At 42.6% G+C, this 23928-nt stretch overlaps 1 protein-coding gene across 1 annotated transcript; it reads right to left on the reverse strand.

The window, feature by feature from the left end:
• Positions 1-10235: 10235 nt before the first annotated feature.
• Positions 10236-22733, reverse strand: BDNF (brain derived neurotrophic factor). Its single transcript, XM_032881246.1, is given in 4 exon segments — positions 10236-11496; positions 22524-22567; positions 22570-22714; positions 22716-22733. Coding segments are annotated over 4 exon segments (972 nt in total). The 3' UTR covers positions 10236-10731.
• Positions 22734-23928: the final 1195 nt, after the last annotated feature.

A 23928-nucleotide genomic window follows, 5' to 3' on the forward strand; every position in this document is an offset into this window, starting at 1 on the left:
GCACAGACTTCCAGCTCTAAGATGGGTAAGTTCTGGGAAATCAAATGTACAGCTTGGCGACTGCCATTAACAACACTGCATTGTCTACCTCAAAGCTGCTATGAGAATAGATCTTTAATGTTCTTAGCACGAGGATGAGACGGTAATTATGAGAGGGGATGTAGGTATTAACCAACACTATGGTGGTAATCATTTTGCAATGTAAGTGTATCAAATCATCGCATTGTGCATCTTAAACTTTCGCAATGTATGGGTCAATTACATCTCAGTAAAGCTGGGAGGTTCAGGGGGGATATGCCAGAAAACATGGGGTTATACTGCAAATGCTAAGAGATTATTAATATAGAGGCAGCAGTAAATTTACCAAGAATTTTTAGGTAGGACAAAAACAATGAAAGAAAATGAAAAATGCTGATGTTTAAAAAATCGGGGACCTTGGGATCATAGAGATGTGGATTCAAATCTGAATATGACATTTATTACTGTGTGACCTTGGGTCAACTTATCCAGGATTGTGTGTTGTTAGTTTCCTTATCTCCTTAATCACTCCTTTGTCATGGTTGACATGAATTTTAGATAGCATGCAAATCATCTACCACGGTATCTCGTACAAAATACTTCAGGGATATAATATTACTGCCCGTTGCCAGACATTTTTCCTTGTGTTCAGCCACTTCACGTCATCACCCTTTCCTGGGCTTCTCACATCTGGATCATCTGTCCAAAACCCATGGATATCACTCTTTACATACTTACCTGGAGAACATTCTTGACCCTTTCACACCCCAATTCTGCTCCAACCTGCTGGGCACATCCAGGCCTTGACACTTGACTTTGTTGCCTGATCTATCCCAGTACCTTTGGGATCTATTCTTGAGAAACTGGGGAAACCAGGACAGCAAACTGAGTTCATCTTTTGGGTCAGTTACATTCAATTGGCAGTGACCACACAAAGCCCCATTTTGAGGATTCTGAGCTCCAACAAAGCTCAGCGAGGACTTATTAGTGGCGTCTGCCATACTCAGAAGGGGCAGGGTGATGGGGAGGGGGAGTCTGTGTTACCCCTGCATCGTGTTGTCTAAGATTGTTGCAGACCCCGCAGGGTCTGGGCCCTGCCCTTCCTCTCCTCCACCCATCTCAAACACAGTAACTTCTTAAGTGTTTCACCTCAGGGAGAATGGGGGCATTCCTGAGTTTAGCAAGTGGTTCCAGAACACTCTGTCTACCCACTCCAGGCAGCTCACAGGAAACGCTTCCGATGTGCTATGAGGTTGAAGGGGGCGACAGCTGCCCCATTTCCAGGTATCAGAAACAGCTGGCATAAAGCTCTAGAAACCCTGCCCTCAGATTGTTTAGCACAGAGCGGTGGCCCGTCCACTCTTGAAAGGGCCTCTGTGCAACCTGAGATTCTGTGCACATTAACCCTTAAAAGAGCCAGCCAGTGATCTCTTAAGAGCTAGAAACTAAAAGCACCACTAGGGCTCTTCCTTTTCCATGGAAACCCAAATCTTTGAAGACACACAGCTACTTTCTATTTCTTTTGTTTCTGTTTTCCCCCAGTGTTCTTTACACTCTTCCAACATTGCAGCTATTAGGGGAGTAGCTCCGGATTCAGACCGCGTGGATTCTGGGTCCTGCTCTGCTTTTCCCTAGTGCTGTGATCTTGGGCAACTCCGTGGAACTCTCTGCGCCTTCCCTTCCTCACCTCTAAAACGTGAGTACGAATATTGCTACCTAGATCTGCACATGGTGCCTGGAACCGTGCTTGCTTAGGGAGAGCACAAGTCCTTATCACTGTGTCATGGTCTGGGTGACCCTCAGCTGAATGGCAAGATAGGATCCTCCTGACGTGCCACGGCTATTTTTAGAAACGTGGCTGTGGCTCCTTGTTTCTCTTTCCGACTCCGTGAGTTCATCCACTTTGCCCTGGCTTCAGTCCGTCCCGTTCAGCTGCAATGGACACTTAAGGATAATGGGCTTCATTTGGATTGTACAGTCTAGAAAAATGCCTTTTATTGTAGCATATCTCCTCCATTTGCCTAAGTGTGTGTATTGGCCACGGCTTAACGGCCAAGGAGTACTGTTAGTGGGTACACAAGAGCTGCCTCTCTCCGAGTCTTCCAGAAAAGACAAAGTGCTCCGGCTGCTAATGAAACACAGATGGAATGGGATCCCCTCTAAGAGTCAGAGAATATCAGAGAAGAATCTCTCATGTCTGGGGTAGGTGAGCCCAGGTCATCGCTGATCAATAGAATAAGAGTTTGTAAAAGCTTCTTGAGACTTTTGCATGGGCCCATCATTTTTCTAAGTGCTTTGTGTGTATTAACTTATTTGATTGTCACAAAAGTCCCGTGAGGTAGGTGGTAGTATTTTCGCCTGTCCTTTAGAAGGAATTTGGGGCACAGGGAAGTTAAGGAACTTGCCCACAGACACACAGCCCTATTAGCAGAGCTGGGATTCAGACCCCAGCAGTCAGGCTCTAGAATCTATAGTCTTAACTACTCTACTATGCTCTGAGAGGTGAGAAGTTGGATTCCGGAAGAAACGACTCCTCGGGTCGCTCGGAAGGGAGTATGGGCATACACCGGGAGCAGAAGCAGATTGAACCAGAAAGAAAATACAGGTTTCTCAGAGATTGAGGCCTAAAGGACTCTAAGCCAGGAATAAACCGAAGTTAGGTGGCTGGCATGAGGACTTCCAGACTCTCCTGTGCCCAGGAGATTCGTCTTCTAGACTCTACTCGGAACCACCTTCCCTCAAGGTCGGCTCTGCAGAAGTGTGCTCTTGGGTTTAGCGTTGCCCTGGTTTATCACATGACACCCTTATCTTCAAGGCCATTGTCTCAAGAGAGAGGATATATCCAGAGTGCTGGGGCGGCCGTGAGGCAAGTTGATGGCTGCGTGTCACTGGTGAAGTTACAAGCCCTGTGGAATGGAGATGCAAGCCCTGTTTGTTCCGGAGTTCCATACACAGGGACTACGGGAAGCTGATCCTGCCGCTGGCCCCGGGGTTTCCTGACAGGCACCATAGGATAGGAAGTGGCATAAAACCGGCAACTATGACTCATCTGGCTTTGAAGTAAAGTTTAGAAGAAGTTTGTACCTTGAATAATATTTGGGCACCTTCCCCAAGGCATTTTCTGTCTGATGGTCAAACAGTTGGTAACATTTTCTTAGTCACGAAAACCTTCCCCGGGGCCTGTCGCCACTTCCTCAACTCCCGAGCATACCCAAGTGCCTCTTGATTTCCACTTTGCGGCAAGTGGCCAGCAGCGAGGGTCTCAGTAACGGACACAGGAGATGGGTGGTGAATTCTCATCTTGTTCCCCACCTTTAAGTGCTTCCTCTTTAATCTCTTTTTACCACAAGTAATGAAGTAGGAAGAACAGGATGACAGACTCTTGCAGCTGGAATTTATCTCTGACGCAGTCGAGTCTGTTCCTAGGACAGATTGAGGGAGGGTTTGAAGGTTCAGAGACCAATCGTGGCTTGGCTAACTTGGTTAACTGAGCTGCTGGGACTCCTGGCCCCTCACGCAGCCTTGCCGGAATTCGGGTTTCCACATCGCCCAGTCAATAAGTAACGTATCTGGACACCTCCACCGCAGCCCACAAACGGAAAACCTTGGAATGCTCTTGGTGGTTTCTGAAATGTGCAGGAATGGGCGCACACACAAGACATACACGTGCACACAGCGATGGGGAGAGCCTGGGAATAACATGACTCTCCAGTCCTTGTTTCCAGAAAACAGTTCCTACAATCAGGAAAAGGCTGGCCACAAAGACTGGAGAAGCCCTTTTTGTTTACAATCTGGTCATTCTGGAGGGGTGAACCTTGGACTCCTCAGCTGGGTGTTAATAGCTGATTAATTCAGGAAGCTTATTTAATTTGTGACCAATATAGCTCTGTTTCCCAGAGAGAGGGCTGTGTTGGCAGGTGCAGAGCCCAGCTCCCCAGATGGAATAATCTTTTCCTTATTAATTTGCTGCGTGTTGCTTCTCATTTCTCGCAGTCGTTCCAAATGTGTTACAAACGACTACATGCTCTGGGTCCTGAATCCACGACTGCTGTATCTTTGAAAAGAAAGAAAAAAAATTGTTGACTGTAAACTGTGGTGAGCTTTCCCGGCACACATTTACGTGCTTGCTTGAAATCATCAGTGTCTTCTTCCAGCGCTGAGCAAGGCTCTGCCTGGGAGCACCCGCTGCTCTTGTGAGGAAATGAAAAGCTCGATGGTTTGAATGATATTTTTGGAGCCCTGGAAAGAGGTAGTAGCATGCCTGGGATTCGAACTCACAGTTCCAATGTCTCAGGCTGTGCTATCTTCCTATGATTTAGAATATGGGGCGAGGTGAGGGGTGGGGGGCGGCAGACGGGAAGCTGATTGCTTACATCCCTTAGTCCAGTGATTCCTAAATGTGTGGGCCTGAGAAGCTCCTGGAGGGCCTGTTAAAAACAGATTTGCTGTCTCCACCCCCAGAGCTTATGATTCTAGCGAGTCTAGGGTGGGGCCTGGGAATGTGCATTTCTAACACATTCCCAGAGAACGCTGCTGATTGCGGATTCCAGAGCCTGAGAACATCGCAATTAGTCCAAGTAGACCACAGCATGGACCACTACCTTCAAGGAAACTCTGCGTGATACCTGTTGGAAGTATCCCATTTAGAGTTTCAACTTTGCTTTGTGACTTTTCCTTTTTCCCTGCTAGATATACACCAAATTCCAGTCTAGAAAAATTTTTTTTTTTACTTTTAGGTAGGGCTCAGTGGAGAATGTAGCTCAACTAAATTAATTTGAGTATGTACTGCAATACTTGATATGGATTTTTCCAAAATGTGAGCACTTAAGCGAGACAAAAATATTTCCCCTGGGTTCAGCCATTCTATGCAGACCAGCTCCTGGTTTCTAAGGAACCATCTGAACAGAATGTAATCCCAAAGTGCTGTGCTGCAGAAGCATCCTTATGATGATTTCTAAATGTAGAACATGCACTTCAAGCTCAGTCTTCCCATCAACATTTTTTGGTCATTTACTGGCCTAAGACATGCCCCGTCATTAAGCTGCGGTGTTTTGTGTGGGATATTTTAGGACAGAAGGAAGGGCTTATTTTTCCAAAGGGAAAACACATTTGTTTTTCCAGATAGAAGAAATTAGTGGCTCACACAAATATATAAGAATGTAAAGGTCGTGTGTGTGTGCACGTGAGAATTAGAAGACCAGCATTTACAATTCCATGATACTGAGAATACCAAACATACACTATCCTTATTCAGACAAGCAAATGCCAGGTTGGGGAGCCCCTGATCCAGGGTTTTGTGCCTAGCAAATAATTAGAGGGGTTGAGGTGAGAGCCTATGCAAAGCCTACAGTGTTGCAGAAAGAGCTCTTTCTTAATGAGGAATATAATGATGTGTAAGATCATAATTTTTTTCTTGTTAATATTTAAACATTCTTCAGGCAATTTACTGCATTTAGTCACTTATCAAAAGATGAGGAGGTGGTCTTTTTGCTTTTCTATAAAGAATTAAAGTGGTGTCCGGAATTGGGGGAGTGGATGAAGATACTCCGGCCTGGGGACAGAGGTGAGGGAGGGGAGGCATTTATTAGCTGCAACATACAGAGGCTGGCTGGTTCAGAGAGGCTGCACCTGCTCTAGTCACTCAGCTTGGCTCTTAGGTGAGGATTCATGAACCCATCACCAGTTGGCTTAATGTAACCAACAAGAGTCAGATTCCCAACCCCCCTTGCCCCCAAATCGCCAACCAACTAACCTTTAAACCAAGAGTTAAAACAACCCACAGCTAAAAAAAACCAAAAAATCAAAAACAAACAAACAAACAAAAAAAACAAACCAAAAAACCAAAAACTGAAAACCAAAAAAATTTTTAAAAGGGCCCAGATTCCATCACTAATTTTGCTGTCCAACCTTTTGATGTTGGGTCAAATCCATGGATGAATTTTCTCCAGGCTAAATACTTTTATCTACCTACATGTATGTACATAGATTATGTCATGCTTCACAGAGCTTATCAAAATATGCAGCCGTTTCAACTCTGACAGACTCCTAGAAGAGGCTTGATGAGAGATTGCAGAGAAAGTAGGTGTGTTTTGCATGAGACCCCAACATACACCCCAACGCTGCCTCTGTACTGGCTGAGCTGACCCCATACTGGAAACCCTTGGTTGCAGTTAATAAGGTGTTAGGCTTCTTATCCAGAGTCTAGTAATCACTTAAATGAGTAAGAGAAGATGTGGCATGGATCCACTCTAGTCCTCCATTCAGAATGTCCCAACTGAGGTAGTATTCACGGAATTAGTACTGCTAATAAGAAACTATCATAGACGCTTCCAATAACCACAGAGGGCTCTCAATACGGTGAAAAACAATGGATCCGAGAAAGCAAGGATTCTGGGTTATTTGTAGGCCTCCCAATGACTGAACAGATTTAACTGCTTGTACACGATGAACAGAGTACAAATGGATTAGTCCTGTTAACTCCAACTTGGTTAATTTGGTGTATCCTCCACTTTTTGTTTGCTTCTCTGACCTCATCTTCTTATGAAAACTCCCTGTACTGTTTACCACACCCCTTTAACTTCAAGCACTCTGAAAGCCATACTTACTTCTCTTCTTTTTACAAAAAATATCTTAGTCTTCCTCCACTATGAAAATTGGTGAAGCCTGAGGTTTACCCAAGATCTAATTCCACTGCTGGGCTCATGCCCTGACAGCCAGGCAGGGTCTTCCCTTAGAGTTTGGAGTACTTTGCAAGCTCCCTGGACAGATTAGGATCAAGTAATTCATCTCATTGGATCTGTTCTTCCATATACACAACACAAGTCTATGTTTGTTATGACTTTCTTGATCCTTATTTATAAGACAATACAAGAGGAAACCATGTGTGTATGTTTGAAATAGAAATGATACATTGCACAGATATAGTTCACCACGTTCTGGGATGGGTTGTCAGCGTTCAAATGGGGAGTCTGAAGAGTAGGAACAGATGCTTTTTTTCCTTAATGGCTCTTTCTCTAATTTAAAATCCTTCCATTTATTTCCCTAAGATTTAGTGATAACTTTAAACACTTTAACTAAATTACCCAGCGGCTTGGCAGCCATCACAGAGGCAAATCTTTTTAGAAATCCTAGCAATCTGTTAGATCATGGGTACTATGATACAAAATCTGCATGCTTCACATACAAAAATTAAATCAGTGCAATGGATACAAATACATAATGCAAATGGCACCATTTCCAAACTGAGGGTACATGACCTGCTTCCAAATATTGAATTTCTATGTTTTCTTTCCGTCATTGACTTTCTAAATTTGGGCCAATTTATTCTCATTATTCCTAAGTAAACCTACTTTGATTTTTTTTTTTTTTACAGTTATTTTATAATCAAATAGAGCCAGCCAGCCCTGATTCATGGATCCTGAGGTTGCTAGGATACATGGTTTCGTACTCGATGAAAGTATATCACTTCAAAGGAGAAAACTTTCAAGTGTCCTAGAATATGACACGCCCGTCTTCCACTGTGGAAGACAGGCCCAATCCTAGAGCTTCTTGGAAGCTCACAGACTGTAGGATTGGCCTCCCCTGCTTTGAAATAAGCATCCTCTCTGGGGGGCTGTGCAATTGCTAAAACTAGTCAGGTTGGTCTTAAATCAAGGAACACACGTATTTATAATAAAACACGTTTTCATGTTTGGTTTTACAGTGAAGAGAAAAAACCCAGAACCCCCAGATTTTATGTACTTTGAAAATATATTTAAAAACATTAAAAATTCTATATTTAAAACATATATTATATGTTAATTAGTACACTTAAATAGAACTTATATTTACAATAGGCTTCTGATGCGGTTAAGTTTTAATGCCAATTTTTTTCAATAACATAATTATATAAATATACTAAAATACAATAAATATTTTTTTGTTTTGTTTTTACATGGTGAATAATATCTTTACCATAGAGAAAACAAGGCCACAGACATTTACTTACATTTTCAATGGGAATCACCATAAAAAAGCAACAGGCCTGCTTGCATGCATGAAACACTTCTGCCACAAAGAGACCACAGCAAGACTTAAAAAAACAAAAAAACAAAACAAAAAAACCAGAACTGAGCAGAACAAAAGTGAACGGCAACAGAGAAAGAGTTTAACAAAATAAATCTTAGGTCAACATAAGCCACCAAGCACGTGACTGTGATATATCCTATGGGGTAAGGAGAGAGCCAGTGACCACACAATTGCTCAGTGTCTCCTATCAACCACGTAACAGATCTGGCCTTTGCCAGGACTTTGAGATTGTGACAGGGACTTCCTGTTTTATAAATTTTGTCCCTCAGAAGCAAGCTGCAAAAAGTTAACATACAGCAAATATGTGTTACATGTCAAAAATAATTACAAAGACAGTATTTTCAAACAGCACAAAACAAACCTCGACTAACGTCTTCCCTCTTTTAAAGGCCGGTGTGTTCAGATGGTATCGTAAAGGGTAGGCTCGGCTCGTTCTAAATGAAAGGCTGAACAAATCAAAATTATTTGCTGATGGCATCTTTATTCCCTGGGTCATGGTGGACGTCCGCTTTTGCTGACCCCTCACCCAACTAAGAGCAGCAACTTCTGGAGGTTTTATGTTATTCAAGGACACTGGTCTAGGACATTTTCAGATTTGGATAGTGGACTGAATGGGTGAGTGGGTTGAGCACTATTTCTCCCAGGACCACTACTGCAGACCCCAACTTTACTTCTCCAAACCCAAGATGGCAGAGGTGAGGCAGGGACCCTCTCCATGAACAGACAGAATGGGCAGGAGGTTGCTGAGGTCTTCACTGGGGAGCAACACTTTGTCAGCTCTGTCCTGGCCTCTTCCATCGAGCAAGGCACCTTTCCAAGCCTGTGGTGTCCAAGATGTGCAGACACCATCTTGAAGTCTTGTCTCTGGACAAGGTTTTCTGTCAGTAGCCTTGGTCATCCAACCTGAGTTTTGGAGCTTTTTCCTGTCCCTTCCCCCTTACCAAAAGTTCTCAGAAAACAAAACCCTGGTTTCCTCAAGTCTAATTTCAAAGCTTAAGTAAGTGTTCAGGTCACAAGGATCTTCTCTTGCTTTTGCATTAGTCTCAAGATCACAATGCCACATTTGGTTCTGAACCTGCTCCAGGCTTATCCAGCTTTAGGATGAATTACCCAGGGGTGGAGAGCATAAATCAGCCTGAGTGGGGTCCTCCAGCGAGAACCTCTTAGCACAGTTAGATAATGTAGGCACTTAAAGCGTGAGGTCCAAGCAACTTGACATAGTTATTCCAGAGCCACCTCTGAAAGGTCCTTCAGAGGCCTCCCTTCTGGAATGTCTCAAGTACTATTCCCCACCCTCACCTAGACCTCAGGATGGCCACTCAGAAATTCCTCCTGCACCACCCAGAAATGACATGTCAGCTCCACACAGCCTCCATAGGGCTGTTCAGTCTCATTTCACTGGCAGTGTGGACTCCTACCCTGATCTAGGCATTTCTGGGTCCTTACAGAACTCCACCTTTTGCTTGCAAGACAATTTTTAAGCCTTACCATGATTTTGTGAAGCCTTACAATGATTGACTGAATGTTTACTCCTCGTAAAAAAGAATCTTCGTTTTTGTATTTTGTTGTCCTTTTCTCTTTAAAAAAGAAAAAAAAAAAGAGAAAAGAAAGAAAAAAGAAAAGAAAAGTAAAGAAAGAAATCACTGTTCTCCATGCTTATATGAGTGCCACAGGGACAAAATTGGTTCACTCGTTCATAGCAGTGGTAATATATTTCAGAGCGCGCAACTGATTTTTCTTCTTTTAAGAGAAAACAAAACAAAGAGGGGACCAAAGGGGGAGGGAGGGAAAGAATGTGCTCTATGAAAATGTCGGTCTTTCCGATAAAAGGAGCCTTCCCTGACCAAGGCCCGAAGGGCGAGTGGGAGCCTAGGAGGTGCACCGTGGGAAGTGGAGTGAGCACTTTGTTCAGTTGCCTTAATTTTTATTCATTTTCCAGTCATCTGATTGATATTGCAAACATCTTTACAACATACAAATAAATCCCTTATCAACCAGAATAGATAGTTAAATAATTCTTTCCCCATCCCTACTCCCTATGGGAACTAAAAAACAAAACAAAACAACAAAACAAACAAAAAAAACACAAAACAAACAAAAATATAGCCCTCCCATCCCCCATTCCCTAAGCCAGTAAAGCGATGACAACAGCACCTTGACATTGTTTTAATTCCAACGCTATCAGAAGTTAAAAGCAGTAAAACAGATAATAGTACTAACAAGAACGAAGATACTTACTGTCTAAAATGTAAACGGAATGTTTTGGTTCAAATTTTTTTTTTTTTTTTTTTTTGTTTTTTTTTTGAAAGAGGACAGTTTATTATCAATTCACAATTAAAGCAGCATGCAATTTATTGTTTTTTTTTTTTTTTAACTTTTTACGTTTTCAATTCTTGGCAACGGCAACAAACCACAACATTATCGAGGAATGTAATGCAGACTTTTTAAAGTTGTGCGCAAAATGACTGTTTCCCTTCTGGTCATGGATAGGTCCAATAAATAGACTGTAGAACCACTGTACTGTATAAACTTCATTTATACATGCAGTTCATAAAATTATTTTTCTTAACTGAATAATTTACCCTGTTATGTATATATACAAATAGATAATTTTTGTCTCAATATAATCTATACAACATAAATCAACTATCTTCCCCTTTTAATGGTCAATGTACATACACAGGAAGTGTCTATCCTTATGAATCGCCAGCCAATTCTCTTTTTGCTATCCATGGTAAGGGCCCGCACGTACGACTGGGTAGTTCGGCACTGGGAGTTCCAATGCCTTTTGTCTATGCCCCTGCAGCCCTCCTTTGTGTAACCCATAGGATTGCACTTAGTCTCATAGAAGTACTGCTTCAGCTGGCCTTTTGATACGGGGACTTTTTCAAGGACCGTGACCGTCCCGCCCGACATGTCCACTGCAGTCTTTTTATCCGCTGCTGTCACCCACTCGCTAATGCTGTCGCATACGCTCAGCTCCCCACGGCGGGCGGGGTCAGAGTGGCGCCGGACCCTCATAGACATGTTTGCAGCATCCAGGTAATTTTTGTATTCCTCGAGCAGAAACAGGAGAGGAGGCTCCAAAGGCACTTGACTACTAAGCATTACCCTGGAAGTATACAAGTCCGCGTCCTTATTGTTCTCTTCATTGGGCCGCACTTTCTGGTCCTCGTCCAACAGCTCTTCTATCACGTGTTCAAAAGTGTCAGCCAAGGAAGTCAGGCCTCTGGAGCCTGCCTTGGGCCCATTCATGCTCTCCAGAGTCCCATGGGTCCGCACACCTGGGTAGGCCAAGCTGCCTTGTCCTCGGACGTTTGCTTCCTTCATAGGGGCAGCCTTCATGCAACCGAAGTATGAAATAACCATAGTAAGGAAAAGGATGGTCATCACTCTTCTCACCTGGTGGAACTGCAGGGAGAAAGCAGAAAGAGGACACAGAGCTCGTTAGGGCTTTCTTCCGCGGGGTGTGGGGGATGCAATGTGACTGTACTATGCAGTGAGAAGCAGGGGATTGTAATTCCAGGCCAGGGTCAAGGGTTTTATGTACTGGTGATAAACTCCAGCTGCAATCGGACACAAGTTAATGTCAGGAGTGTGCTCTATGTGGTTTAATATAAACCTGAGACCGTGCTGTGTTTGCCCCAAGACGAGGCATTGAAACCCGAGGTTAGATGGCTTCTAAGCAAGTGAAAAAAAAAATGGTGCCTTCAAGGTCTCCTCCTTCCTCCCACTTTAGCAGCTTTGTAAGTTTAATTTTTAATGATCTCTGCTCAGGCTGTCACAAGAAACACAAAATCAGAAATGTTACTAAGCAACAACTGCAAGTGTAATAGTCATTTTTTTTTTTCCCCCGAGTTGGCAACATGGTCCTATTGAGGGAACATGTGACAGGAATGGTCGTGGCCTGAGGGGTCTGTGGGGGCCTTCCTAGCCTTGTGATATCTAGGCTTGAGGAGCACCATAAAAAAGAAGTCAGGGAGCTGTAAAGAGCCTTTACATTGACTTTTTTTTCCCCCCTCCCCTAGAGATAAACTATCAGAACAAAGCAGAAAGATAATTCCATCAAGCCATCCTGCTTTACAGATAAGGAAACCAAAGGACTTGCTTCCTGTCCTGAAGAAAGTTTATATTAGAGCTTGGGGCTCCCAACATCAGCTCCAGAGTTTCCCTACTACACCTGGGTGGTCACAACTGAAAATGTTTTGCTTATTTCCAAACACAAATCATTTTCTAACCGTTGATTTTAATGGTGTGTCTATGCCTGGGGCTGATATGAAAACAATGTGTCTGCTTAAGAGAGAACTGGAAAAGTCTGCATTAAAAAGGCACTGAAGTCAATTTCAAATGCCTCCCAGATGCAGATCCACAGTTATCTCCAGCAACTCTCTGAGCCCCCCAGCCCTTGGCTTTCCTGGCTCACGTACAGACCCATCTCAGAAAGCTCAGCTTCTCCTTCCACTGGAAATGTGGTCTGGTGTATATATGTATGAGAAGGCTCCGAGTTTATCACACCTTTAAAAAGCTGAGTGGCATTTTGCACATTTTGGAATAAGCAGCTAGTGCTTCTTTCTGTGCTTTTGAAGTTTTCTGGGAAGTCCCTTAACAGCACACCACAAAATTAATCTTTTCCTGTTTGCCAGAGGGTTTTCCAGTGTAAATTTGGCTGCATGTCCACAGGCAGGCTATGGGAAGCCAATTAGAATGGGCGAACAAACAACATGAAAACATACCCATGGACCGACCCAAGGTTACCATCAGACGGTGAAGGACTTCAATGTCACTTACCTGAAGCTCTGGGTCCCTTAGCAAGACAGAGAAGCATCCCCCAAGTCCGACAGTCTAACTACTTCTAGTTCTCAGTTCCGGAGCAAGGACTTAGAAAGAGACACACACATGCCCTAGTCGTTACGCTGTGCTACCCATGGACTTCCTGTCCATGAAGTGTCACCGTGCGGGAAGGCAACAACCTACCTCCTCCAGTCAATAGGTCACACTGCAGAAATGGCTGCAAATGCTGGTACAGAGAAACAACGCTTCTGTTCTCCGCTTTTAGAAGAGATCTATTATGGTCCCCAAACACCCACAAATTTCCTTGTGGATTCACTCTCACTTTGCACAAAGAGCAAGCATGCTCAGGGCTGTCTGGAGTACACAAGGGTCTGCGGGTAGGAAGAGCACCCTGGTTTGAATGAACCACAAAGACCCATTCCGCTTACACCTGAACTTTTTGTGAATGTCCCGGACTCTTCACCATCAAAGAAATGCATCCTCCGAGGAGCTTCCTATTCCTGGCAGGTGGTATTTACACCACTGAAGGAAAACCCTTTTTCCTAATGTTCCCTGTTCAAATTAAAACCACCAAGGGGCACCTCAGATGGAGGCTGAGGAAAGAATGCAAATCTAGAATATTCTACCCCAGCCATCTATATCGCTCCGGTACAGATCTGCTGTGATCAGTCATCTTTCAATACTATTATTTCACTAAATCTAAGATACTGGCATTACAAAACACACCATTTTGTGTACCACTAAGAAATTAAAAATGAAGCCAAAAGTGCTCTCTTTATCACCCCAAACTGTTACTGTATACTTACCGAAGAGCTCTTTTAGACTTATTAGGACACATTTTATCATATATAATTTTTCTGCAAATGTAACAAAAGAAAACCAAGCAAAGTAAGTTGGGTTAAGGTGATGAAAGTTGTGCTGGGACTCCTTCCTACCTGGCCAACCAGAACAACAAAAGGACATCAACTGCAGGACACAAGCCATTTCGAAGATGTTAAAAATATGAACCAGAAAATGCTCATTTTGGAATTAATCAAAGAGAGTAAATCTTGTAAATATTTACTAAGTGCCCACACAAACTGCTTAAAATGGGCCAAGGTCCTCAGGCATCTTCAACTACAGAGGCGAGCCATTGCTTTTTTACCTCGACCAGTGATGAGTCTCTTAATGACACCTTTTTCTGCACTTGGCTTAAAGACGTTTACCCTGCCTTTCACTGGTCTCATCCTTTTCTTAGTAACTTTTTGGTTACAAATGTAGTGAGTCCTTTGTATATTCTTCTTAGCAGTTCCGTAAGTAACTATTTCAGAGGAACAAAGGCTACCTGAGTCCATATAACTTGGCTTACATCCTGAAGCCCACACTGGGGGTATCTCTCAAAGCTGATCTGTACAGAGTCAGTAATGAACTTTCTAGTGCCGAAGTCCAGCCCCCATCTCCAGCCCTGCCCTGAGGGACACTTCTGGGATGCTCACTGCCTATTCACTCACAAGGCCCAGTAATGCATCCAACACCCAACTCAGTACTTTTTGAGGGGACAATGTTACTCCCTAACTTTTCTGTTTCTGACAATGATTTCTAAATGCTTTGGACCATCCAGGCCAAAGGTGAGGAGTCTTGGAATCAAGTTTGACCGTACATTTCAGGTATGGTCTTCAAGTACAGTCAGCAAAGATTCCTGCTCATTTTTCCTCTGAGACATTTTTCTTCTCCATCCCTTTTCCCTTCCATCCCGCTGCCACCATCTTGGCTCAGCTGTTACCGTCTCATCTGGGACTACAATGTCTCCCTGATGTACTTCACATCCTTTCTGCTCCATTCAGCCACGATGACCACTGCCTGACTAACCACTCTTAGCTCATCATTCTCTTACAAAAACTTGCAATGGCATTTTTGTTCCACTAGGTCCCATCTAACCTCTTTTATCTGGTATTCACACCCCTCAAAATTTGGTCTTACCTTACCTCTACTCTGATCAGGCCAGAGTCCCTGAAGCCCCGGAAACATTATTGCCTGGAAGTGACTTGTTCCATTCCTGGCAAACTCTTTTCTCTCTGACTAAGTCTTGTTCATCCTTCATGGCCCAGTTCAAACATCAAATCATACATGCCACCTTCCCTAATTACTCTAGCACACACTGTCCTCCTTTCTCTTCTAAAATTTGTGTGTTACATCTCATTTAGTACTTCATTCCCTACTCGCTTGTTAATTGTTGATGATGTTTGCCAACCACGGGCAGTCTTCAGTTAGATGATAAGCTCTCTGAGGGAATGAATCATGTCTGACCCAATTAATGCTTAACATGGAGTAATATAATAGTTCTCAGTAAAAACTTACTGATGACTTGATTAAACCATGAGAAGACAGTTTTGACCTAATTTTCAGGGGAAGCCTTCCCATTTGAAAAGCATCAGTGAACCCACGGAATTATTTGGTCAAGTATAGGCCATGCTAAACCCAAATTATAAGCTTGAAGAGATCTTACAGATGTCAATGATCAGCCATGAGGAATCTCTTCAGCTTCTCTCAGAGTGCAAAGCTTTACTTGGATGATTTCTAAAAAGCAAATAACATGACATCATATGAACAGCCCCTATCATTTGTGTAGCTCTGTTTCTAATAAGAGACTTTGAAAAAGCAGCCAGTGACAATAATCATAGCAAAACTTGAACTTTTAGGTCTTGTAACTGCCTTTTTCGCTGTTAACCTCTTCAGTGAGTGATTTTATACACTGTCTCAGGAAATCCTAAACGTAAGTAAAAGCTTCCATGGCAATTCCAAACGTTTTAGGCCCTTCAGAGGAGACTTTGTTACGCCAAAGATGAGAGGCGGTGTGATCCTGCTAAGTAGACAGTCTATATATCTCTTTATACGTAATAAATTCACTGGGGCTGTCTAATTCTGCTCCAAGGCTTACAACAATCAACTCAACCACATCTATAAAATGCTAGAGAGGATTTCTTTTTTAGCCTCATTCTCAAAAAATTAAATATAGTACACCAGGCTAAAAAGAAAATCTACAAAATAGAAGGAAAGTTAGTTTTAAGCATGACTCACAAGTCTTAAACATTCAACCAGATGAATACCCATGACAGCATGCTATAGTAATAACTTAACATTTCTCTTAAAGACTGTAGAACACTTACAAGTATGATCTAATTTGACTGTTATAAGGAGATAAGGCAGGTATTATTATCCACATTAAACAGATGAGACGATTATGGTTCAGAGAAGTTTACAGGTTAGTTTTTCGTCCAGGTTTTTAACCATCAGGACATGCTGCTGGGTTTACAATATTTAACTGCAGGAAGAAGAGAGGCTCTGCACAGAGGGTGGTCAGAGAAGGAGCTTCTAAAATGTGGCCAGAGCTCTCAGCAGGTGTGTGTATCCTGGAGCCCGACCTTCTGAAGGCAGCACCACTGAGATGCTGCTTTGTAGTACTGGGTAATTGTGACCCGGAAGACCCTTCAACTTTAATGCCATTCCAGTGGATGGAATTTCAGACAGCATGGCCTTCCTCTAAAGGAAAGCTCTGCAAAAACTTAGGCACCCTAGAACAACATTTCCATGGCCAAGGCTAAGAAGGGAAAGCAAACAGTAATAGGGGTAATTCAGGCAAACAGGAGAAAACACACACAGTGTTCCTTGTTGCTAATCCGTTAGCGTTTTTGTCTCTGAGCATGTAATCAAAAGTTTAGAGATACGGCTCCTCATCTTAGACAGTCCTATTAAGTAACAAGGATAATGGTAACGTTGAAGAAATTATCAATTAATATTTAATTCCTAACATACATGATGCAAGCCTATGGAGAGACCACCTTAATGCAATCTTGCAAATCAATGTAAATAATCTTTAATTTGTATCCAGTTTCACTCTATGCATACATTAGCCTTTGTTTGTTCATTCATCGCACAAAGAATCTACCTTCAAATCTTACGGTCTAGGAGGGAAGTAGGACATATATTTAAGTAACGAAAACAAAAAGGTAGAAAAGACCCAGGAAAAGTAACGAAAAAATTCTATAAAGAGACAGAGGTTACTTCCAGTTAGAGAATGAAGAATGCTCTGTGAAGAGGAAGGGGAGGATAGGGAGGGTTTAAATGTGTCCAGAAAAGACACCACTGGATGGGTGGAGGCTTGGTTGGAGTCATAGAGCACGTTTCTAGAGAGAACTCTTTAAGGGAATAATGAGAAGTAACAGTGAGTGAGTGTCAGATTCGGAAAGGCTCTCAGGAGGATGCTAATGACTCTGGACCCTGCTTTGCAGACATGGAAGAGCCAGTGAAGAATTTCTGAGCAGGAAAACGCTTCCAGAAGCCCAGTTTATCACCAGGTACAGGAGGGCCTGAAAGAATGACTGAGTGGGAAAGAACAGTTAATTCATTGATTTTCTTCTTGGTGGCTGTTGAACTTTAGAAATAAATAGTGAGGCGTGTCTGGGTGGCTTAGTTGGTTAAGTAGCGGACTCCTGATTTCGGCTCAGGTCATGATCTCAGGGTCGTGAGACCAGCTCCACAGAAGGCATGGAACCTGCTTAAGATCCTTGCTCTTTCTCTCTCTCCCTCTACCTCAGCCCTTCCTTTCCCCAGCTGTGTGTGTGTGCGCACACACACTTGCTAAACAAACAAACAAATAGATAAATTCTGAGTAGTTACTTAAGTAAGATTAGAGTTAAGGGCTTGGGTATATCTTTTAACTTATTTCTATTTATTTATTTTTAGGCTGAAGTGAGTTGCAAAGAAGGGGTTAGAGAAAAGTGTGCAGAGATGAGTGTTAACCACAGGTCATGTCCGGGTTGGCTAAAAGAACATCATGGAGGGAGGATGAGGGAAGGCAACAATCGAAATTCTCATTCCAATTATAATTACACTGAACTTGGATTCCACTGCTCAGCACTTTTAATTCAAAGATCTCCGAACACTTTGCAAATATTAACTAATTAAGACTCATAGGACCCTAGAGGTGCAGGTAACTATAATTACCCCCCTTTCATACAGGCGGAAAGGGGACCAGAGTTTTTAATCAACTCATCCATTCGCTGTGGTTCCCCTGATAGAACAAGGTCAGAACCTCAGATTCCAAAGGAAAACTAGGCCTTCAACTACAGAAACGAGTTTTTTTTTTTTTTCATTTCTCTGCATTATTTTTCCACTAGGTATATACTGCTTAGCCAAGAATTTAAAAAACAAAACAACAAACAAACAAATAGCTTCACATTCTTGAGGGAAAACAATTGGCAGGTGGAATCCATAAGTAAAATGGTGGTGTGGGCCTAATTATCATGACAGATATTTACTTACTTCCCTGAATGACCAATCAACTGAAACTAATAAATATTTTAGTAAATGAAATCTGATGAGACAGATGTTCCAAAGCTTTGAAGGAAGTGCCTTTAAAAATGTAGTTTTCAATCATAATGTATTTTATGTTCATGGGTATCCAACTATGCATTCTACACAGCACAGTCCTTCATACCAGGGTACCAGGGTACTCTCTGATTCCCTAGTGGGTGCATGGTATTGTGACACTTACAGACATTACTTAGCCTAAGAATGACAGAGAAATTGCTGGTTCTTAAGACCCAGAATAATACACACATGTAATTAAGCATAAAAAAGTATATTGCACTGAATTATTAATTTGATAAATTTACATACATCTTTGATAGAAAGCACAACAGCTCTGGTCTTTTAATAACACCTTCTATCCCATACTCCGTCCTTGAAAAAAGCAAAAATTTTTCTACTGGTCAGACACCCAGCTTACCAAGGAGTAACACTAGACCATATTCCCTATTAGGATGGGGAGGGGTCTTCTCCTCTGAATTACAATTTGTACAGTACCTTGTACAACATGCCTGGCCCAAGGACCAGGTCTGGGCAGAGAACACCCTACCAGGCATCCCAATCCCAGGCACAGCTGCCACCATCCAAAAGTCTTGAAGTGCCTTTAACACAACTGCCCCAAGAAACCTACTGGTCTGTGGTAATCAAGGAAGAATCCCTGGAAGCCAGAGCCACCCATAGCTGGCGGTCCTATCCATGCTCACCTCCTCTTCACAGAGCAATACTGCCCAAAGAGCGCACACCTCTGTGGTAAAGTCAAGCATGCACAAGTCAATTGCCCATCAAGTGAACAGACAACCTAAAATTTTTGCTTTTTAAAATACAGTTTTAAACTATTTTTTAAACTTTTTTCTTAAAGATTTTATTTATTTGAGAGACAGAGAATGAGAAAGAGAGAGCATGAAAGTGGGGAGTGTCAGAGGGAGAAGCCAACTGCCCGCTGAGCAGGGAGCCCGATACGGGACTCCATCCCAGGACTCCAGGATCATGACCTGAGCCAAAGGCAGTTGCTTAACCAACTCAGCCACCCAGGTGCCCCTAAACTATTTTTAAAAAAGATTTTGTATACTTATTTGAGAGAGAGAGAGAGAGTATGTGAGTGCTCACATGCACAGGGGAAGGGAAAAGGGAGAGAATCCCTGTCAGACTTGTGCTGAGTGTGGAGCCCAACACCAGGCTGGCTCTCACCACCCTGAGATCATGACCAGAGATGGACACTTAACCAACTGACCATCCAGGCATCCCTTAAACTGCTGTTTTTTAGATTACGGAACAAAATGGCAGTTAACATCCAATTAAAAAGCTTAACCTCTTTAATTAGGATTCTGTTTTCTTTAGAATTTCAGGTGAGATTTGGTTATAATGAAGTTCAGATTTAATACTGTTCTATTACTATTGTTCTCAACTTTTTAAGCCTCTTACTTTAAGTACAGTTAATTAACACACTGTGCTATGTTAGTTTCAAGTGTGCAACACACTGATTCAACAATTCCATACATGACCCCATGCTCATCATGATAAATGCACTCCTTAATCCCCATCACCTGTTTAACCCATCCCCCCATGACTCTCCCCTCTAGTAACCATCAGTTTGTTCTCTGTGGTTAAGAGTCTGTTTCTTGATTTGTCTCTCTCTCTCTTTCTTTTCCCCCCTTGGCTCGTTTGTTTTGTTTCTTAAATTCCACATGAAATCATATGGTATTTGTCATTCTCTGAACAATGTTCTATTAAATTGCAAAAAACAATGCATTATTAAATTCCCATAACATGGCAGACAGTAATGTTAATTGTGATATGATCTACCAGGTTCCATTAAGTTTCAATAACCTACTTTCCAAGGACCTGAAAAAATTAAATGAAACCTTGCCTCTCAAAGTGATATCCATGGACCGGCAGCATTACCATCACCTAGGAGCTTACAAGACATGAAGACCCTCAAGGTGCCTGGGTGGCTTAGTCGGTTAAGCATCTGCCTTCAGCTCAGGCCTTGATCCCGGGGTCTTGGGATTGAGTCCTGTCTCGGGCTTCTTACTAAATGGGGATTCTGCTTCTCCCTCTCACTTGTCCTCTTGTGTTTTTCTCTCTCTCTCTCTCAAATAAATAAATAAAATCTAAAAAAAAAAAAAAAAAAAAAAAAAAGCTCAGCTTCCCTTCCTCTATTCCATCTACCCTGTCCGCTAAAACAGAATCTGTACTTTGACAAGATTCATGTACTTCAAGGTGATTTATACACTTATTAAAGTTGAGAAACATTGGACTGTAAATGATAAAGAAGAAGGAAGCTACTTAGGCTCAGGAAATGAAAGGGCTGTCAACTTAAGTATTTGTGGTGCATTCTGAGCATGTCATGGGCTTACCTGCCATCTCTTCATTGGTTCCACTTGTTTTATTAGGACATTTATTATGTAGGAAAATAATTTTGCTTTTGTAATGGTAATAAATAAATCTGGGTTCCCTTTATATGTCACCTGGCTTTCCCACTATTGTGTTTATACAATAAAGTACAGGGTACCCATAAATGTGATTCATTGAGAATTTAGATTGTACTACTGACCTAAATCTGGACTTTCACTCAATCACTAATTTTTAATCTCAATGCCACGAGCCACGTGCAGGCAAAATTGGCCTCCCTGAATACTTAGAAGGCCTACAATTTCTCCCTTGATCAGAATCAGACTGGAAATGACACCAACGGCATTGGCAGGTGATAGATTTCCACACACATTAATATTTCTTTCAGCCAGATGTCTCTGATGGTGAAACCAAGACAGAGGCAGGGAAAACTGACCCACTCACTCAATGAAGATTTATTTCTAAGTGTGCCCTAAAACTAACAGATCTAATGCCTAAATAAAACCCATGAAACAACAGCAATGGCAGCAACAACAAAACCCTAAAACATATCCGTGTATCAAGTATCCAAATCCCCTATCCAACCCAAATTCGTCTTCATCTCAGTAAGGTACCCAGCAGGCAACCCAATTTCTCACTTGGGTTCCAACAACTGGGATCATTTGCTTCAAGACCGAAGGAGAAAACATGGTTTAAAAAAAAAAAAAAAAAAAAAAGTTTTCTAAAGAAAAGTCTAAAACTTCTTGAGTTACAGGGACATCCTCAGGGAGTTGATGGGGTAGTTTCATCAACAGAACTGGAGATTGCTTCACTGTTTAGGTTTTTGCGAAGGATTGCAGAGACAGCTAGTTCCCAAACACCGAGTCACCAAGTCACCGGTACGTACACAAATGACTCACACTGGGAACCCTGATGGTGTTGCTGTTAGATCACCTGCAAACGGGTGGGGCTGAGATGACACAGCACCCTCTTTTCCCAGGCAGAATTCTAAGTATTACTGGGTTCCACTTTGAGCCCCACACGGTACAGATGTGAACACAGCTAAAGGGTTGCCTCCTCCAAATTACGAACACAGCACACCTACTATCAGGGGATGCTGTGAAAGCGCAGCAGAGCATGGTCTTCCAAGTTCCGGGATCCAGGAATAAGCACGCTCTGTACTTTAAAAAAGTGTAAGGGTGACGTAACTGTGCCCTTTGTCCCTAAGGGGAGAGAACATGCAGTAACTCTCTCAAGCCAGAGGATAAAAGGAATCCCCCCTCAAGAAGTTTGCCATAATGCGGATATTGAGAACAAGCCAGAACCATGACAATTAAAAACAAAGACCAAAAACAAACAAAAGAGACTATATTTCAGTCTTTCCTTAGAATTGGAAACTTCAAATCAACAGGTTGCTTGTAAGGTGTCGCAGACACCCTGGAGTTCCTGAGGTGAGATGCTATGGGAATTTCGACAGCTGTGAGTCACTGCCCGCGAGACACGGTCCCCACACAAACACACTCAATGGACCCCGGAGCTGTGGTAACGGCATGCCCTTCCCAGTTTTTCCACAGATGGTGCTCCTGAAATTTTCCACAGCCCATGTATTCCTGCGGTTAATTAGTTATCTGAGCGAATTCCATCACAGACTATCTGTTCGTAATTAGAGCCATCTTAGGTCCAAACTGGAAGCCTTCAATGTCATTACTTCAGAAGGGGTAAAATGAGAAAGGGGACAGATGATTCTCAACTGATGAAGAGACCTCTGTCTAGTTTAGATCCCATCCTCTGAACTACAACAGAGAACATTAAGTTTTACAAAGCAAGAGGTGAAAAATAAGTGGGAGAAGAAACTGGACAGAGACAGTGCCCCTAGAACAAAAGAATAGCGATCCTTTTAAAACCACTATGGAAATCCCAAGGGAAAGATGAAATTAGCAAGAGAATGCCATTAGCTCTCCGTTGCTCACCTTGATGAGACCATTTTCAGGAATCGGTTTGTTAAATTCCACATGCCGCAGCCCTTCTTCTGGGATGCACAGTCACACCGTACAGAAGCGTGTGGGCAGATGCCAAGACGTGTGCGGACACGCAGCCCTCTCTATAGAAACTCAGTGTTCCGAGTGTTAACGAGGATTAACCTCCTGCGCACGTGGGGGAAAACTGGTGGTTCCACACATCCAGTTGTCCTTCGGGTTATTTTTGCATCTGACTCTATAATTTCTTTTAATGACTTATTGTAAAGCACAGGAAAGTGCTCATTATTTGTAGCTTAATGCAGAGGCAAGAATAAGGGAGTATGTGCCCCTGCCCACGGCCCTACCACAGCCCCCAACTTTTGTACGTGTCCCTGTTCATGTGAGAAGCACAAGCAAGCCAGTTTCTGGGCCCTGCGCATAATGAGCCATGTGGACCCTGTTCCAGAAACTGGCCGTGTTCCAGAGCTATTATAAAATACAAGGAAAATATTAACATCCCAGACGACAAAAGATCCATATGGCCGGTCAGGAAATATCCACGGCGTTTAAGCCAATAGATGTACCTATATGGAAACATTTGATTCTGTCTCATGAGCATCAGGACTGTGGGAACATCTGTGTGTCTCCATCCCTTTTCACTAAACATTGATTCCTACAGAATACATGCAAATGGAAACACCAACATATTTAATCCAAGCAGTGGGATGAGGGACGTTTCTATCTACACAGTATTTTTAAGTAAACATAGTACTGGCGGTAATGGTGTGTGTCGGGTCGGGGGGGTGGATTTGGGGAGAAGTTGTGCAAATGGATAAATAAGTAATATCAATCTTCTCTTCGTATTAAAAATGATTAAAAATAATAGCTAACATTTCTGAGTGGCACAGTAGGTAACCGAGTTATCCGCAGCTTACAGCTAAGAAAACTGAGGCTCAGAGAGGTTCAATAAATTGCCTAAAATCACATTGCCCGCCCCCGCCAAAAACCATACACCCAGCACATGGTAGAAATGGAATTTGCACCAGAGATGGCTTGCATGCTTCTTTCCACATGGGGTCAGATGTGAATGTGGTCTTACATTTTGAGGGAGGTCTACTTGGCAGAGACAGCCCACAAACCCTATGTATCAATTTCTTATTTATTTAAGTAAAGCCCTCTATGATCATTCCTGGTAAGCAGTTTATTTACACACTAATTTCACAAACATTGACTACCACTCTAATGTTTCTCTGTACTGTGTCTTCCCCATACTGAAGCATTCCCTCAAGGTATCAATCGTACATGCACACTTGACTGGGCATAGTGTCAGAACAATGCACAGAGGTAATTTTGCTTGAAATGTCAGAACATTTTCCCCTGAGAAGATCTCACTGGGCCTCGAACAGAACCCCATGTT

Source organism: Lontra canadensis, unplaced genomic scaffold (assembly GCF_010015895.1).
Source record: "Lontra canadensis isolate GAN:19392208 unplaced genomic scaffold, GSC_riverotter_1.0 scaffold74, whole genome shotgun sequence".
In the NCBI taxonomy this organism is placed as follows: Eukaryota; Metazoa; Chordata; class Mammalia; order Carnivora; family Mustelidae; genus Lontra; species Lontra canadensis.